Below are 12,443 nucleotides of genomic sequence, written 5' to 3'. Positions count from 1 at the left end.
ATTTCTCAACAAGGCCTTTCAAGCATCATATCTCCAGCATCAATGTGTATTTGACACTACCTTCCTGTACAAATGTTATCGAGTCCAATATACCCCAAAGAATATTTTTTGTAGGATAAGTTTCAAATATAAAACATTCCTTATAGATTCTAAAGCAATTTTCCATTGTTTAGGTTGTATGGCACATTCTAATTCCCTGTTCTACAACTCTTTTAAGTTATTGAACATCAACTTTCCAAAAGTCCCATAGGCCTTTATAGGCAGCAGTTGTGGATTTAGCTTTCCGAGAAGATTCATTTATTCCCTCCAATAATTTAGGAAATGCCAAAGCACTCGATGCAGACAGTGCATAAACAGACTCCAACATGTGTTGTATTTGCAGATGTTGCCATTCTGCACTCACTGGTAAATGATATTTAAACCACAATATGGAAAACGATAAGAAGTCTTCATCTGAACTTATCAGCTGATCTAACATCTAAATAGACCCATTTCTTCCACAAAAAACCCCTGCCTCTCTTACCTTCAGATCTTGACAACCCCATAAAGTTTATTTGGCATAAGCATACGGGTCAAATTGTATATGACTATACACCACGTCTCTCTAGTTGCTAAATTGTAAGTGTTATGGGTCCTTTCCTTTTTTATACTTAGCCCCAAAGCTAACTATTCTAGAGTGTATAAATATGGTAAATTACACATGGAGGGGTATTATTATTAATAGCAAATTGTATTCATGTGGGATAGAATTATATGTCCATAGTCTTCTTTGTGTTAGGAAAGATATTTAGTCTCCATGCTAAGATGTTATGAAACAAAGTGAATTTTGGAAAAGTTTCAGGCTAGAGTATATTTCTTGACTGTTATCTAGAAAAATTGCAGCTGACTTATTGCTTTCTTCATTAGGCTGTTGAAGCTCTCATATTGGGAGTTATTATTTTTCCTGTGATTGAAAGTTTCCTTCAGCCCTAAATATGGTGATTTTTTTTGGAATTATGGAGTGTTCAGTGCATTTTTGTGGATTTTATCATACAACTAAGTCAAAATGGAAGAAGTATACCTTTGTCTGAGCCTTCAGGCTACCTAGAAACTGAATTCAGTTTACTCATGCTTGCTTCAGAGCTTACTTTTTAAAAGTATCATGGAAGGATTCCCCCCCCCCTGGTGGAGCACTTTCCAGGTTAATTTCTTTGGGCAAGTGTGTTTTTGTGAAGGATATTAGAGATGGATGCAGGCTTAGTTGGTTAAAGAAAATCTCAGTTGAAGTCCTTTTGTACTTAGTAGGATTTATTTCTGAATCAACATGCATCAGATTGTACAGTTGGGGAGGAAATACATACACATGTTTATAGATAGAAGGTACACATATAATTTCTGTTATATAACAAAGATTAATGCAGTAGGTGACTGCCTGTGACAATGATTGAATGCATTTTCTATTCTCTTCAGTGGAAGAGTCTTGCATATATCAGTCTTGTTTTGGAGATTGCCAATTCCAAATTGTAAAAAAAAGCATTGTCTGTCTCAGTTCTGCGAGCCTTGGTGCCAGGAACACCCTGCAGCCGATTGTGTCTACAGTTCTTTCAACTCTGTTTGCTTGTCTGGATAATGTTCTACATTTGCACTTCTTTATTTAGCGCCCAGACGGAAGATGTTGACTACTGGGACAGTGTAAATAAATCAAATTAATTCTTGCAGCATGGTTTGATTTGCAGGAGCAAACCAGAACTCGCTTTGCCCAGTAATGCATACAACAGTGTAGGGGCTTTCTCCCTAGATTCTTTTGGCTCCTGAGCAGCTGCTGGCCACAGCAGATGGACTTTTGCAGCACTAGCTGATCTAACCTTCCAGGAAGATGTGAATTTCTATGAGCATTTCCTCAATACATTTGTAGTCATGGTCTGCTCATTAAGCTATTCTGTGAATGATTAAGCATTTTATAAATGAGTTCTATTTTTTTGCAAGAGCTCAACTGTGCTCAGATGGTAAAAATATCTTCTGGAGTGGCAGACTTTAGGAAAGCTACATGCTGATGTGCACTTGTTTCTATGATTTTGTTGACTTAATCAGTGCTTGCAGTATTCTATTGAACTAATTTGGTGTTGAACTGACATAAAAAGCCAACTTACTTCTCTAGGTCAGTATTCTGTGGCTAGAACCAGGAACCACATGGTGTGATCAAGTCTCAAAGCCCTCTAGAATATTGTTGCTGTGATGTCTTGACCTGAATATGCAGGTAGAAAAGAATACCTATTTCAGTAGGTCTGTAGGTGGCCAGCCACACCTGATTTTAGGCCCAGAGAATATAATTATTATTATATCTGACGGGGTTGCCCCTGCCACTCTGGGCAGCTTCCAGCAAAATATAAAGGGACAAAACAAAACATTGAAAGCTTCCTGAAACAGGGCTGCCTTCAGGTGTCTACGAAAGGTCTTATAATTGTTCAACTCTTTGACATCTGATGGGAGGGCATTCCATAGGTGGGTGCAGTGACTGAGTGCAGTTGGGTGGGTGCAGTTACTGAAAAGGCCCTCTGCCTGGTTTCCTGTAACTTCATTTCTCACAATGAGGGAACTGCCAGAAGGCCCTCAGCGCTGGACCTCAGTGATGGGGATGGAGAAGCTCCTGCAGGTATACAGTGCCAAACCCATTTAGAGCTTTAAAGGTCAACATGAACACTTAGACTTGTATTCAGAAATGTACAGGGAGCCAATACAGATCTTTTAGGACCAATGTTATACAGTGGTACCTCAGGTTACAGACGCTTCAGGTTACAGATTCCACTAACCCAGAAATAGTACCTCAGGTTAAGAACTTTGCTTCAGGATGAGAACAGAAATCGCACAGTGGCAGCAGCGGGGGGCCCCATTAGCTAAAGTGGTATCTCAGGTTAAGAACAGTTACAGATTAAGACCGGACCTCCGGAATGAATTAAGTTATTAACCTGAGGTACCACTGTATGGCCCCAGCAGCTGCTCCCAGTCACCAGTCTAGCAGCCACATTCTGGATTAGTTGTTTCTGAGTCACCTTCAAAAGTAGTCCCATGTAAAGCGCATTGCAGTAATCCAAATGGCAGATAACCAGATGATGTACCATTCTAGTGAGACAGTGGGCAGAAAGGCAAGATCTCAGCTGGCGTACCAGATGGAACTGGTAAACAGCCACCCTGGATACAGAGTTGACCTGTGCCTTCATGGACGTCTGTGAGTCCAGAAGCTAGAAAATGGGGAAATGCAGGAAGGAGGATCCTGTTTGCTGTACTGACCAGGAAATAACACAAAGACAGGTTCCTCATATTTATATTACATATAGTCAGTCCAGGGGCTTCATATACTGCTTGCCAGTCAAAGAGGTGATAATACCTAGTTGACAGAGCGATGCCTGCTGTGTTTGAAGCTCTTGCTTTCTGCTTCCAGTTTCTTCACATTCTTCACTATTAGAGATATGGTTGCCCCTAAATCTGAGATGGGGAACATCTGTTGCCCCAGATGTTGTTGGGATTCCATATCTCCTCAGCCGGCAACAGATCCACCACATGTGTACACCAGGCTGGTGACGGTTCTTTGTGAACATGATAGCCCTTTCAGACTGGGGGTGAGCAAACAATGGAGTTAAAGTATAGTGCCTTGGGGAAGGTATTTGCAGTTTTCTGCATAATGCATTTAAACATGTTTCTTATTTGTTACGCACAGTCTGCACATGTTCTCTCAGACTAGTACACCTATTGTAAGGATGTCACACTTTCCCAGGACTCATAACACAATATTTTTCTACCTGGTTAAAATAAGATGCCTCCTTCAAATAGCAAATTCACTTGCTGTTGTAATTGGTGTGTGGAACATACTGATTCGCAGAAGTCCTGCCAAAGATGCTTTGGGACATTCCAGGAATCAAGAGTTGAAATCAGACTTTGGTTTTACAAATAATGAAAGGGAAATAAATAACACACAGCCAGCAACACCCTGGAATGCCACTTAAAAAAAACACAACTGAATCTGACCGGGTCATAAAAACCTTTAGACCATGAGCTCTGAAGCGGTGTCACCGTCATCAGCCTTTTAAATCAACAGCAAAAGTGGGTGGATCCAGCCCACATTCAAGAGTGCTTCTATGCCACTATGTAATACGAGACGGAACGCACTTGGTGGCTTCTGGAAAAGAGGCCCGTGTAACTTGTCTTCCGACATAGGAAGGCCTCTTGTCCTTAAGTATTTTTCCCTTTCTGGAAATAGACTATCCCTAGCTTCAGACTCAAATTGTGAGCAGAGAGAATGAGGGAGGGAGGGAGATTGCTTTATGGGAATCATGCTTTCCTCTTGAAAATTAAAACACTAGAGAATGGTTTTCTAATACAGTAATATTTTGAAGGCCGGGGGGGGGGGGAATCAGTTTCCCCTGATTAAGGTAGAGCCTGGTTTGGGGCCCACCTCAGCTGGATCCCCATTGCAACCTTGCTTACATTCTCCAAGAGAAGTAGATGACTACCATTGAGTCCTAAATGGCAAAATAACTAATGGCAAAATTTATCTACTTGCACCCGGGGGTGCTTTCGAACTGCTAGGTTGGCAGGCGTTGGGACCGAACGACGGAAGCGCACCCCGCCGCGGGGATTCGAACCGCCGACCATGCGATCGGCAAGTCCTAGGCACTGAGGTTTTACCCACAGCGCCACCCGCGTCCCTTTTGGCAAAATAATTAGCTGCGTTTAAAACTATAAAGGAAAAGGGGTGGGAATACCTGTTTGTGCACACACAGTGGGGGCTGCACCACAGGAGAAAGGAGAAGACATGGAAATGGGAGTGACCCGTATGCAAGGGGGAGAATGACAGAGGTTGGTGAGCATGGCGAGCAGGGACACAGCCCCCGGTTAAAATATAACGTTTAAAAAACCAACACAAATGCAAGGTAATTTTTTTGCTGAACAATAATTTCAGCAACTTGGGTTTTAAGAAAAACAAAAGTTGTTCCTAGCCTGCTATATGCGCTTTCTCTGAGGTTTTACCTCTAAAGGGCAAAAATAGGTGGTACATAGTGTCATATTTTATAAGAGAGTTTTAGAAAATGGTAATGGTGAGACCTGATTAATTTATAGAATAGGCTTGAGGGCCTTGAGTGTTTTTACTTTTCCCTTTTAACTCCAGTTTTGTTATTGTACTTCTCTCCCCCATCCTTACTAAATATGGCTTTTGAAATGTAAATCGTATCATGTTCAGAGATGCATATTGACATCTTCAGCACTGCTTCTCTTTGCATTTCAAAGAGTTGTGTGGTCACATTTTGCATTTCAGCAAAATTGCAGTATTTTCCGTCTAAGGATCTACTTTTATGTGGGCAATCACTCCCTACTAAATGGGGTGTTTGCGTGTGCACAGACGCACATGGTCTTATTCCCTGAATGTTGTGAATCTTGCTGTAAGTCATCAGGAAACATCTTTTTCCTTTTTAATTTCTCAGCTTGCCTGAGGGGGAGGTGAAGCTCAAAGAGAACACAGAAGACAAATGAAGACCACATCTGGCTGAATCCTAAGGAAAGTAAGCAAGCAAACCCAGTGATGTTTTCTGAGCAGAGGACTAGAACTAAAGTTTGAAAGAGAATTTAAAAAAAACAATGTGTGGAATGACTGCTTTCGTTTACATGGACACAGTGGCCAAAATTCTCTGGCAGGACGGTTGAGGCATGTGATCTGCACTTACCATTTGAATTTGACGCACATCCTTTTTACTGAAGGGCTCAAGGGACCTGGGAACAGGTGGGAATTGGATGATGCCAAATACCAGCTTGCAGGGAAGAAATGGACACTGACAAGCAAAGATGGAAGTGACTTGATAGCTTCAACTCTGGAAGCTGTCTCTGGAAAGGACAGGTTAAGACTGGAATCACAAACTTTTCTGGGAGAGCAGTATGCAGGAAGCTGGCTTTCAGGCCACAAATGCTTTCACAGGTAAGGTTCCCCCCTGTAATATCAAGACAAATTATGTTTTCCTTGAAAGCAAATGTATTTGTGTTTAGATAGAACCACTGACATATGTGAAAAATGAGAAAACGTAAGAAAAGACCTGCTAATCTTTTCATCCTGATCATTTCGCAGCATAGTGATTCAGGATTTGTCTGTCAGGTCCTTCAAAAATGGCTGTGCAGGCACAAGCAGAAGGGGGCAAGATGTACAATCATTTATGCTATGAGACCACTGTCCTCAGAGTCCTTAAAACTATGAATTTACATGCTGTTGGTGGAGTTTAAGTAATGGTTCTTGTGATACATTTTCTACTTGAGCATAATACTGAACTATGCATCAGATATGATGGGTGCATGCATTAATTTTTTAATTTACCTGGTGTGCACGGTGCGCAGGTCCAGATTTATATCCAGCTAGAATAAATATATTCTTAGAATACTTCATCTGTGTGGGCTGCGCAGAGAGAATGGGATGGAGAATTTCTACTATGGTCAGTCCTGCAGCCATTTTTCACACGAGACATGAAAGAAGGTAGGAACTTGCATCCAGAATGTCCTTTGGAGAACTTCCCAACCCCAAACTCTGGAAAACTCATGCATTTTTTTGTTTTTGTTTTGAAGGCTTGAAGACTACAATCCATATGTTTATACTATAGTAATCTATACTACACAAATCAATGTGACTCCTGTGGTATAAAGTGGATTGTGGAATGTGTGCCTTATTGAAGAGGCACCCAAACATTGTCTGTCAAAGCTTGCAGTCTTTGCTTTATTTTGGTTGGCTAGAAAACCCTGGGAAATTATGAGCAAAAGCATGCGGTGACCCTCTGGACGCCAACAGAGGCCACTTGGAAAAACACTGCGATTATACAATGTAACTTGTAGGCTCAGACAAAAATTCTTCATATGTGGGTGAACTTGGCAGATGGGCTTCACTTCTTTAGATGCTCAGTTTTTTAAATCAGTAGGAGAAGCTGAATGTGGTTTGCTTCTCTGTTTGTTTGGTTCAGGGCTTTTTGGGAACCCTACAATAAAAGGAAATGAATACCATCCAGGGTTACATTCTTTTCTTCACAGTGGTGAAATCCTAGTAGACCCAACTATAGTCTTTCAAAAGAAACCCGAGATTCATTGCTCTAACAAATGAAGAACAAATAGAAACTGGTTTTGAAATTCATCTAGAATTCCGTTATTTTGGGGGGTTTTAATAAAAAATAATAATCCCAACAACTTTAGGACCGTAGCAACACAAATAAGTATTAGGTATCTAATCTGTCTTGGTAAAAGATGCCAATTTTTTAAAAGAATGTCCATTAAGCACATCTCACTTGTATAGACCCTTTAAAAATATTCTCTACCTTGTGGACAATGTGACACAAGTGTGCTTCAGAGTCCCCACAAAACAATTATCTAGGATTGCTAGCTTTTTGTTCCTGTATGCCCTTTTCGGTGCCTGCTAAAAACATTCTTCTTTAGACAAGCCTACCTGGATGTTTACAAAGTTTAGGTTATTTTAATCTATTTTAGTATTTTAGCTTTTGCATGTTTGAAAGTATGGTTGTGAATTCTTCTTGATTTTGTTGTTTTATCTGCTTTGACGATACACACACACACACACACACACACACACACACAATCAAGGGGTATACGTATAAATTTCATGAAACAAACAGATAAATAATGGCAGCTTGATTTGCAGACACTGCAGGTGATACTAATTGTGCTCTTATGTCTGTTACTTCCCCCTGATATTTTTCAGTTAGGGTAGACTTATCTTTGAGACTACGCCCTTGCTTTGGAGATATCTCTCCCTTCCAAAGTGTGCATGGCTGTTCGTGCCTGCCCTTGTGTATGTTCAAAAATAGAGTCCTATACTTCTGCTATTGTAAGTCTTGAAAGGGAATAAGAAAAGGAAAAGCCACTTGACTGTAGTTCAGGGATGACCAATGTGGTGCTGTCCATATGTTGGACTCCATTAGCCCCAGCCAGCACGGCTAGTGGCGGTGATGGGAGATATAGTCCAATAATAGCTGGAATGCGGACACCATATTGGTTATCCATGCTGTTGGCTACAAGGCTGTTCAGTGATGGAGAAGGCTATGGGCTTTGTGGCTGCCGCAAGTGCAAATGTTTTGCTATATATTGGGGCTTGCAAATGTTATCTCTTGCAGTGAAGGTAGTGCTGGGCCAGGAGACAAAATAAAGAAGTATTTCAAGATGAGATACTTTCCCCCTTTTACAGGGGTTTTAGAGCCTTCATCATTGTTTTGACTCAACTGTAATTGCACCACCAGTGCTGAGTCTACAGTCTGTCAGGGCTTGGCACCTTGAAATGTGAATTCTAGAAGTTTTAGCGGGCTACTCTCCTTACGGAGCATCCTGCCTCCTGAATAGAAGGCCTGATAGTTGGTAACATTCCAACCGGTTGTGAGCAAATGGTGTGATCATTTAAGGCTGTCTGCTCCTGGTATCTTTGACAAGCCTGTAGGCTTTCTCTTCCTGATGTGAGTTGCAGAGATGACAATTCAGCTGTCAGCTCTTCTACCAATCACTGAACAAAATAATGTGAGAAGTCCCACTTGCCTACCACATTGCTGTCATTTTCGCCTCCTTACAAATGATCCTTTGACATGATGTCAGTTGCGTGGTTAATTCCTTAACCTGCTTAAAATCCCCCAATATAATATAGTATGTTAAAGTGATTTTCATGGGTAACCAACAGTATAACAGTTGCATCAATTAGCATCTGTGGTGCAATTAATTCCAAGAGCACTGGCTACAGAATTTAGAGTTTGAGACATCCCCAGATTTAGTTATGGTCATTTATTTGTTTCTATTTTTTATTTCATGTTAATTTTAAAAAGCTTTAAGAAGTTATCTCATGGTGCAACATTACCTTTGATTATTGTAGGCACTTGCATTTGAGATGAACAGGGCAAGACCCCAAACTGAACTTTATCTATTAAAACCCTTGGCATTGAATTCATGATAGCCTTTTTAGTTTATTTTTCTTTGTATCTGGTGAAATATTAACCGGGTGTATTGGATTTTAAAGTTGTTTTATTTTACACACAATAAAACAACTTTAAAATACAATACATATAGAATGTGTTAATAAAACAATTTAAATTTTTTAGATAGGCCTTTTGAGAGACTGTATTCCACAGCTACAGAGCCACAACTGGAAAGGCTCTGCTCCTGACATAAAATAATTTTAGCGCCCATAAAGATACTCTTTGGAGTAGAGCCTTATCAGTAGACCTTAAAACCCTGGAGACTCATGGAGAAAGTATTTCCCAATGGGCTAGGAATTGAACTTGCCCATGCAGAGCAAACATTCTGTTGTGATTTATGGAGTACAAATATGAAACAAACCTCAATCAAATTCTGTCCTTGGTTTCAAAAAGAGGTGCCTTAGAACAATAGCTTCTGGAGGTGGCTATTAGAATGATCCAGCTTAAAAGGAAAGCTGTTTTGAAGATACAGAATGCATTGAATTCTTTTGAATTTGCTGCATAGGCTGAGACAAAGGGTGATAATTTCTTTGTCTTATCCCAGTTTCTGAAGGGGTTCAGCATCTATTCATCCAAATGGGTAGGGTTAAGGTTTTTGAAAAAGGTTTTTAAAGTTCTTGTGGTTAGGAACAGTTAGCCAAATGCAACGCTAGTGGCTTCACAAGATTTCCTATGCAAGGTGACCAGGGCCTCAGCAGAAAATTATTCCAAAAACCTATATTCAGCCCTGGAATATAGGAAGTAGCAGTCAAGGCTAGTGTCTGCAAGTGTGTTCAAATGGCCTTTTTAATGCTACTGAGCAGCTACAGCACCATATTTTGGAATAATGTGGCAAGTCCACTGAAAGAAAAAGCATAACATCCCAGGCTGGGTTACACTCTCACATTGTACTTACTTGAAAGCAAGCTCCATTGAAATCAGTAGGGCAATTCTGAGTAAATCTGCATGGGATCAGACTGGAAGTGACTGTGAAAATATCCCCTCGCTCAGCAGGGAGGGGGTGTGTGTCTGAGCCTACTCTAATATTATTACAACAGGTAATAGTTTGCTTGAATAAATCAGAGATGGCAAAAATAATTGGCAGAGCATGGATTTATGTGAACAGATGGTATACAGGAAAGAACAGAGAAACTCCAGGGAAGTGTGAGCTGTCCACTGAGTCTTTCATTCTGTTCCTGCTCTGACTTTATTTCCTAATGCTGTGTTGTCTAATTTTGGAATATTTTGATTATTATTTTTTGAGGGAAGGAAGATGGCCAGCTTTCTGACTGCTTTGACATTTGTGTTCTCCCTTAAGCTACTCCCATTTGATTTAAGGGTGCAGTCAGAAAGGGAGCTTTGTGGGGTAAATAAGGAATTCAGCTTTTTTTTTTTTAAAGATGAGCACAGTCAGAAAGAATGTATCTTTGGAACAAACATCTGTGCACAATCAGTGCTTCTGAGAGCTTCATTGGTGAAACAGTTTCGTACAATGACAGTTGAATGTAGATAGCTTGTATATAGGTTGTGGTATGAGAGAAGGGGCTATGTAAACAGGGCAAGTTTAGTGGCTCAGAAAAGCATGAAATGCTTGTTTGGGATATGAGTGATTCAGAAATTGTATGTTTATCCTGGAGGCTTAGACTATACAAACCAGTAATTTATACTGGCGGAAGATGAATATGGAGCCCGGCTGTGTATTCAATCAGTTCCTGATTTAAATGGAAAAAATGGAAATTGCAGATGACGCACTATTTCCCCTCCCCTCCTCCTGAGTCTTATTATACTTGATCTGTTTATCTTGAAAGAAATGCTCTGTGTACACTGCTACAAATATTGCCCCTCAGTTCTTCCAGGCAAGACATTGGACAGACGTGAGACCTGCCAGTAAAGTGAGAAAATGGTTGGCTCAGCGAAAATTCACTGTAGCTTATTTTATAGCAGGGGTGGGGAATCTGTGACCATCCAGATGTTGTTGGAATACAGCTCACTTTTATTAATCCTTTTTTTTTTAAACCATTGGCCATCCTGGCTGGGGTTGATGGAAGCTGGGAGTCCAACAACATTCGAGTGTCACAGGTTCGCCATTTCTGTTTTAAGGAATCTGTTCTACTCGTAAAGGAATGCATATTTTCTTTCTCGTTGGAGAAATGCAGTTTGCTTGCCAGAATAATTCTGTGGTGAAAGAAACTGCTTAATGTGTTTCACATGGCATTGGAGAGAAGATACAGCAGACGGTAACACATGTAGCAAATGTGGGTTGAAAAGGTAGCACGGATGAACATTTTGTAATTGGGGGAGTTAAAAAAACACCGCCTTTTCAAAACCGCTGAGTGCTTCTCAGAGAATTTGGCTCTTAGGACTATTGGGTTAAAATACAATCCATTTTATGTGTTGTGGCAATGTGCTGGGTAGCCTCCTTTATTCTGATGACTAGCTGGAAAGACTGATGTTATGATAAATGTTCTGATAAATGATTGTCTGGCTATACACAGGACTCTTGTTCGCAGCTGAAATGGGACCATAGCAATCTTGGACAAAGGGCAAATTATGGCAACCCAAAACATATCCGAGGTCAGAAAGGAATCTTTAGCCTGCTCAGATTAGCTAAAAATCCTTAGGGGTTTTTTTTTGTTTGGTTTCTGGCTTGTTTTTCTTACCTGAGTCATCTGGAGAGATTTGCCGGGCAGGCATCTGCTTGTAGTACACTGTTGTCTGGATGTTCTGGGTTAATAAATATGTGTGTGTTGATAGGTGCTGTTTTGCGATATGGTTGCCAGCTAAAATTTCGAAAGTATGGAATGTTTGTTACACGGGCATGCACAGTTGTGATGATACTTGGGAAATTTAAACGCTACTAGCAGGGCTCCCCCACCCCCCAATCCAGAGCTCAGCTCCAGCACCTCTCAGGTGGGCGGCATTGCCATTCTGAGAGAACAAGGGAGAAGTTCATGGTGAGCTCTGCCACCTCTTTTTCCAGAAGAATAGTACTGGCTACTAGTCTTTTCTTCCTCTGGCAGTATATATCTGATAATTCCAGGATAGTCTTGTATCACAGGGTTGTGAATTTCAAATCTGGTCAGTTTCAGTCCTGGGGCTTTAGATCTACAAATGAAAGGATCTGATTATCAATATACTGTATTTTAAATGTGTGTGTGTGTGTGTACGTGCAAATACCTCCCTCCCTTTTTGTTCCACCTCCCACTTTTTATGTCAAGTTTTAAGTGGGTCTGCTACCATCATGTGCCATTAGAGGTATGTGTGAAACATCTTGTTACTTATCTTTGTCAGCCACCCTGGGAGTCTTTTTTGGCTTTACAGCAGGGTAAATATGCTTTAAATACATAAATAAGCAAAGAGGTATGATCTCCTGAGACTAACCAAATTTAATCTTGCCACCAGAAGTCCCAGTGGATCTGTTCTTTCATTAGATATAGAAACCTTGGGAGGCTGACAGTCAACAACCCGACAATTTTAGATAGAACATGCCAG

The 12,443-nt window shown here is 40.7% G+C and overlaps 1 protein-coding gene and 1 long non-coding RNA gene across 3 annotated transcripts in view; one reads left to right on the top strand and one right to left on the bottom strand.

The window, feature by feature from the left end:
* Positions 1–5,784, bottom strand: part of LOC309539246 — a 31,358-nt gene extending 25,574 nt beyond the window's left edge. Inside the window, exon 1 of the long non-coding RNA XR_014222785.1 lies at positions 5,697–5,784. This is a non-coding gene — a long non-coding RNA (uncharacterized lncRNA). The remainder of the gene's footprint in view (positions 1–5,696) is intronic.
* LDLRAD4 (low density lipoprotein receptor class A domain containing 4) overlaps positions 1–12,443 on the top strand; it is a 263,298-nt gene that overhangs the window by 93,280 nt on the left and 157,575 nt on the right. The window contains exon 1 of one of the 2 annotated variants that reach the window (XM_082235208.1): positions 5,808–5,944. The exons of the other annotated variant lie outside the window; for it this stretch is intronic. Coding sequence (XP_082091334.1) covers positions 5,905–5,944 — 40 coding nt within the window. The 5' untranslated portion in view covers positions 5,808–5,904. Of the gene's footprint in view, positions 1–5,807; positions 5,945–12,443 lie in introns of those variants that run through there. 2 annotated transcript variants of the gene reach the window in all.

The sequence above is a fragment of the Podarcis vaucheri genome (genome assembly GCF_965113315.1).
Source record: "Podarcis vaucheri genome assembly, chromosome: 8".
Classification (NCBI taxonomy): domain Eukaryota; kingdom Metazoa; phylum Chordata; class Lepidosauria; order Squamata; family Lacertidae; genus Podarcis; species Podarcis vaucheri.
This window is presented reverse-complemented; position numbering and strand designations above follow the sequence as displayed.